We start from the raw sequence: 6,757 nt of genomic DNA on the forward strand, positions 1-6,757 counted from the left end.
AGAAAAATATAAGCTAATATGAGCTAATGGAAGACCAGTAGATGTAGTTAAGATGGCTATATTTAAAGAAAATTGTGTAGCTGATTTTAGAATGATTTCTGGTATCCGATATGTAGTTAAATTTTTTGGTGATTTCTGTTAACGGGAAGTCAATTAACCTGTAGTTTTAACAAGATTTTTTTTTCTTAATTTTCAGGTAATTTATTAAATTTTTCTACTTTTTTTTTTTATTTCCACATGCTACCATTTTAGGTTGTTTAAAACTTTTTTTACCAAGACCAGGAGTTCATAGAAGTATGGTTAAGTATAAAGTTAATAAAATTAAAGGAATGAAAGCTTTAAACAAGCATGTAAGGCTTATTGATTAACTCAAATACATAAATATTTACTAATATGTTTGAACCATGGTTTAAAGCTAATTTTTTTGGTTCCCTGTGTGTGAGTACTTACTAAGGGATGGACACTAACCGTAATTCGTATTTTGCTAGTGTTTTGCATGTTTTTATTCTCTTATTACAGCATTGTTGGGGATGTTGGGAGGGAATGTTTATTACTAGCAGAAGAGAATATTTTGATTAAAGTTCTAGTGAAAGTGTTGTCTAATCCTAACATGCATGGTAAATGTACATGCGGGAAATGAAATGTGACACTTTCATAGTAAGTTTGTCCTGTTTTACAAGTAGGGTCAAATATTTTAAGAGTATCGTGTTAAAGATGAAAAATAAACATTGGTAGAAGAGAAAGTGAGATGAGACTGCAAGATATTTTCAAAGCTGGTGCAGATTTCTGTATCCATAACCTCCTTACTGTTCATCATTCACTTTCCTGTACTTCAGTAGCAACCACTGATGTCAAGAACTATCTTCTTTACACCAGTAAAAAATCTGAAAAATGCTACTTTCCGCATTCAGTAAAGGTTTTTAAAGAGCCTCCTTACCCCTTGTAAGCTTTATTGCAAGTGAAAAGCCAAGGCTGATACACTCAAGTGGTCAAGTAGTGCCATCCCTTCAAGGTGCATAACAACTACAGTGATCATTATTTAAATTACAGTAATGTAAAAGATAAAAAGATGTAAAGATAAAAGCAATTGTATGTCCTTCTATTACACTTCAAATTAAATATATACCTTGTCTTGAAATAACTCAATATTTGCCACTTAGAAATAACTCTTTTCATGTAACTTTATATTTGCCTGTTGGTACTGTATCGCATAGTTGCTTCTGAAATGGGCCTGTGTATTTCTAAGGCAAGTTATAGTTGAAGTATTAATTTGTGCTGCTGTTCAAAATTGTTGCAAAAGTCATCCCAGATAGTTCAATGGGAAAGACTATCCCAGATACTTATAAATGTTTGATAAACCAACTAGTTCAATATTTCAAGCTGATATAGATGTAAATATAGAAAATGTTGGTTCCTCTCTTAGCCAAAGATTAGGCAAATGAGTATTTTACAATGTGTATCTGGGTGCTTACTGGAGGCAGTAAATTTCTGTGTCTAGTTTCAGTAGAAGATGAAATACAAAAATTGTATTATTTAATGCCCTCTTTAGAAATCGGAATTCTAATTCCATCAGCTCTAACATGGTAAAATAAAATGGTACCTGTGTTATACAGTTCGAAATGTTCCTGAACTTTCTGCAAAAGTTAATCTTGCATTACCAATCCCTGCCTGTGCAACAGGGCCTGAACAAGTCATGATGCCATGCTTTTAATTCCTTCACTCAGTGAGTGGCTAAAGTACTGTGGAAAGCTGTCTTTGTTTCCTCTGCATCAGTGTGAATTTCTGCTGTCAGATAAATCAGTAGAGTATGATTTCAGGCACAGGGTCATACTGCTTCCTGTGCTTCGCAGTCACCCATTAGGGTGGTGTTCCTTGGCGTGAGGAAGAACAGAGAGCTCTAAAGGATACGTCCTTGAGCTGTCACCAGGGTCTACCTTTTAACATCTACTTCAACTAGATAAGAAGGCTCCCTTTGTCTCAAAGTACAACTAATTAGGGTAATGGTAGATGGGATAGGTTATCAAAAACACTAAAGACTGTATAGACTGTATTTTAATGCTGAGGAGTAGAGGACTGGTAAAGTGATATTTTAAAGATACGGTCCTGAGCAAACAATAATGAGAAGTGGTAATCTTGGGTCTGTCTTGACTTGCAGCCACCCTACATCATGTTGCAGTGCAGCAGAGATTATGTCTGTGCTGTTTTTCCATACCATGAGGTACAAAGTGCAAGATCCCAGAAATGCCAGCAACGACCGGTTTGTTCTTTCAAAGGTAAAATAATAACTGTTACGCTGTAGTGTTGCAATCTGCTAGTAAAGAGCTGTCTGTCTGTAAATTAAATTGACTTGTCTTCCTTGACTTACGCTTACTTATGCTTGCATCTACACAGAAGTCTGTTGGAAATATTTAAGAGCTTGGAATTTGTCTACTTCAGAAAGACAAATAAAAGCTGGTTGAGTTAAGTTGTAGCGTAACTCAAAAAGAATTTAAAAGTGTCTGTATAATGTATCTTGATAAGTCTTAACTTCACTGTGTTAAGTTGTTCTAATATTAAATAATAAATGTTATTATATTGTCTATAAAATCTATCACGAAATATTAATGTCTGTTTTATTTTGGCTTAATCAATTTTCTAACGAGTAAGGTGCAGTTAGCTTTTGTGGTCTACTTGTTAAATGCAGCCATGCTGTTATGCCTGCAGTCACGTCACAGTGTGCACTAATTACTGTGAGGTTTTCAGGGAGCATTGTATGAAATAGTTGTGGTAGGTTAGTAAGTAGTTTGCATTCCTACTGTGCCAGTATGATATTAAGGTCAATACTACTTCTGAAGCCACTGTGGTTCAGAAAACACATAAAACCACAATCTGGACTGGCCATTAGCGTTTCTATCCCCTTTTGCATTGTGCCCTTGCGAATCACAGGGACATTTCAATCATACGACATAAAGGCAGGTGAGAGGCCTTCAGAAAACATAATGATGTAAAAAATGGCAGACGAAGTACTCCAGTGAGGCAGGTTCCATCTTTGAGTCAGCTCCTCACATGATGGCTTATAATAGTGCTGCATAGCTGATGGTGTATATCCTTGCATTGGATATAATAACTGTTGCCACTTCTGATTGCCATTCTGAAATAAGTAATTGGATGAGAAGCAAGCAGCTAATGCTGAGGTGGTAAAGCAGTGAGAGAGTCGCTTCTTCATGTTTGCTTTACCTATCTCTAATTAATCAGGGTTTCTGCCCAGAGTTGCTAAATGGCTTCAAACCTCTGCATGCTTTTTTGATTCCTAATGACTCCATGGGTGGAAGATGACTACTACTTTGCAGTTGTCCAGTTGGACCTGGCTGCAAGGATCTGAGTGTATAAAGCTTAAAATTTTACCTGTTGTCACTCACTGCATCTTACCTTGAATACATATGTATTGAAGAAGTTCTAATGGGATAACACTTGCTCATCCATCTGCTTACTGGTTTAGTGAACAGTGCTCTGTACTTGAAACTGGTACCTAAGCAAATTGAATCCAGGTTTTTTATTTGGATACCAAAACTACTTTTTGGAATTGGACCTGCATGGCTGAGAGAGACCTTCATACTCTTCCACGTTGATTTTCTCGAGGACATCCTATATAGCTCTCGAGAGTGCTGCATTCTTTCTGTCTTAACTGTAGCCAGCTATCTGGGGTGCTCTAAGCAGGGGCATGGGGGACTTGGAAACAAGCATCAGTTGTTGCATTGTGTTGTAAAAGTGTTTTGTAATTTGATCCCTTTTTAGTGGACATAAGAACCTGATTCCAGGGTTTGTCAGCTTTGTAAAATTTTGCCTTCTGTCCTAGTATCCTGATACTAGGATATTGTGAAACTTGTGCTTTGCTTAAAATTTATGTTTCTCTCTAGGGTCATGCAGCACCAATTTTATATTCTGTTTGGGCAGAGGCTGGCTTTCTACAAGAAGGAGAATTACTGAACTTGAGGAAAATTGATTCTGTCTTAGAAGGACACCCAGTACCAGTGAGTGCTCATAACCTTTGATATAAGATGGTATTTTCTGTAAAACAAGGAGTATATGTATTTTGCAGCAATTCTTGGTTGCCAGCTACAGTACAGGAAAGATAAAGACTTGTAAGAAGGATGATGATATTTATGGCTTCATGGCTGAATCAGTGTCTGCGTTTGAATGGGCATGTAAAAATGACCTTTACTGTTGTAGTAAAGTTCCTATATAGTCCTGTATGTCAATATTTCCCATTTTAAAAAGGTTTATATAAAGTTCCAGCATGGCTTTTCTCATCCTTTAAGAAGCTTTGAGGTATTTCAGGAGTTTATATTCAGTTTGGTCACCTCATTGGTCTTTCCATTCCCAGCCAGCTGTTTCAATTGATTCTTTTTTACAAAAAATTACCAATTCCTAACTGTTGCCATCCAAGGCATAGCTGAGAAATTTGTGGGCCATAGGTACCATTCCCCCTCAGAGAACCTAGTTAGCTTGTGACACTGATCATCAAGGTACACGCATTGCAGGGAAAGAAGGGGAAGAGGGCAAGATTTGGACGGACTTGCACTATATTGTTATGGCTGAGAAGCTGAATTTTGATGTATGTTGAACAGTCTTCTAGCACTGGAATGTAGTTCCTCTGTTTCTTAACTGTAAGATAATTGTTGTCTTTTTTTTCTCAGAGACAAGCATTCACTGATGTGGCTACTGGATCCCTTGGTCAGGGTCTCGGTGCTGCATGTGGAATGGCATACACTGGCAAATTCTTTGACAGAGCCAGGTAATTCCATCTTTGTATTTCATGATTATAGGCATTCAGTGGGAATATCTTGTGAAAAGAAATTATATTATTATCTCAATCAGGGGAAAAAAAAAACACCTCCTTTATGCTATTCTCCATTCACAAATCTAATTTCAAATTCAGGTTTTAAGTGATAGTTTACTAGCCCAATAATTACAAAGCCATTGCCAGTGAATCTACCAAGGATTTAAAGATAAGCAAGAATTCGTGCACGTGTGTTCCTTTTGTAACCTGACAGCCTTGCAAGGTGATGTTCCTGAACAGAGAAGACAGTAAGTTGTTGGAGCAGCCTCTAACTTCCAGAGAGTAATTGATAGCCACTTTGAGACTGGTATGTGTCCCCTTAGAAGGAAGACTCAAACTAGAGATGCATTTGTTCAAAGTCAGATGACAAATAATGGAGAACATGTATCTAGATAAGGAACTGTTATGGTCAATAATAGCACCATTGAATCATAAAGTAGGTCTTCAAAATGTTATCAGAAAGGCACTTGACTCCATAGAGACAAAAATGACTGCTTCTGCCATTTGTTCTGTGGACAAGAAAAGTAGATGTCTAAAGGCAAATCTGTATGAGGAGGAAAATAGCCTGATGTAGTTGATGTATTTTATGTGACAGTTCTAGTACATTCGAGCATAGGCTGCCCAGTTAATGTGTCCTACACTTCACTAGCTTGAAATCATTTCTGTGAAAGATGACTTGCTGATTTTAATTGAGTTTAGCAGATGCTACGTGTGGAAAAAAGCTAACCAGTGCTTACATGACAGAAGAAAAAGGTGGTCTTGCATGCAGTACTGGGGAGCAGCTTATTCAAAGGAGTTCAGATTTAGCTGAAGGCAGGTGGGATTCAGATCAAAAGCCTGTTATAGCTTAATGTCTAGTAAAAAAAAAAAGCTAACAGCCATCTTGATTATTTTGTTTTAAAATAATATATTTGAAGGCTAATTTGCTATTCTTTTTAAATTTTAATAGATAACAAACAACTATAAAGCTTTGTCATCCAAAAAAAGAGAGTGGTAATAAAAGAAAAATACAGTGGCTGAAGTCTGTAGAGACCAGGCAGTACTCCTGCTGAGTTTTACCTAAATAAGAAGCGTCAGTGTTTGGAGAAGTAATCTACAAACTCATATCATGCTGGTTATCTTTTTCCTGCGTTCTGAATTTGGTTATGCAACGTGCTTTAATCCGTAGTTGAGTTATCCCCAATTTATAGTTTCCCAAAATTAAATTATTGGTCGTCCTTCCAGGGAGTATATGGTAGGAATGAGGAAGACAGTAACCTTTCATGCATTGTTAACGATCTTGCTGAGTCACAGTGACAGTGTTTAATGGGCCTGTTCATTCAAGCCTTGCAATAGGAGTGTTAAGACCTGTTTTTTTTGAGACAGAGGTTTGAAAAGGAGTACAGTATTTCTCATCTTATTTTTTTCATGTGTATCAACAGCTCAAAAGTGTTTTAATTTGATTTGTCTAAGGTTACGTAAGGTTATCTGAGGTGAATGTGTTGAGCAATGGGAGTTGAGTTTGGAAAAAGCAGTGAATTCTCACTATGAATTGTTAGAGGGGTTTTGCCTTTGATTTAATTGTGCTTACACATCAAACTTTTTTTTTTAATTTCTTCTTCTAGCTATCGAGTGTATTGTCTGCTTGGGGATGGAGAGATATCTGAAGGCTCTGTTTGGGAGGCAATGGCCTTTGCTGGGTTTTACAAGCTTGATAATCTTGTTGCTATACTTGATGTTAACCGTCTTGGACAAAGTGACCCTGCCCCTCTGCAGCATCATGTTGAAATTTACCAGAAACGCTGTGAAGCCTTTGGGTATGTGATTGGAAGAAGTTCAATATAGTCCCCATTTTAAACTGTATGTTTTATTTGCTTTTCCGAATTTTTCGAATGAGCTTTCAGCTCCAAAGGATGTCATCGCCAAGAAAGATGGTTTTTCATAATGTCTGATATTGGT

At 36.9% G+C, this 6,757-nt stretch overlaps 1 protein-coding gene across 2 annotated transcripts in view; it reads left to right on the forward strand.

The window, feature by feature from the left end:
• The first annotated feature begins 251 nt into the window (after positions 1 to 251).
• TKT (transketolase) overlaps positions 252 to 6,757 on the forward strand; it is a 24,656-nt gene continuing 18,150 nt past the window's right edge. The window contains exons 1-5 of one of the 2 annotated variants that reach the window (XM_009334222.1): positions 252 to 294; positions 2,156 to 2,273; positions 3,897 to 4,010; positions 4,677 to 4,774; positions 6,424 to 6,615. In XM_009334222.1, coding sequence (XP_009332497.1) covers positions 2,190 to 2,273; positions 3,897 to 4,010; positions 4,677 to 4,774; positions 6,424 to 6,615 — 488 coding nt within the window. In that variant the 5' untranslated portion in view covers positions 252 to 294; positions 2,156 to 2,189. Of the gene's footprint in view, positions 295 to 2,149; positions 2,274 to 3,896; positions 4,011 to 4,676; positions 4,775 to 6,423; positions 6,616 to 6,757 lie in introns of those variants that run through there. The other variant, XM_009334221.1, reaches the window with a different exon arrangement.

The sequence above is a fragment of the Pygoscelis adeliae genome, unplaced genomic scaffold (assembly GCF_000699105.1).
Source record: "Pygoscelis adeliae isolate BGI_AS28 unplaced genomic scaffold, ASM69910v1 Scaffold411, whole genome shotgun sequence".
Lineage (NCBI taxonomy): Eukaryota > Metazoa > Chordata > Aves > Sphenisciformes > Spheniscidae > Pygoscelis > Pygoscelis adeliae.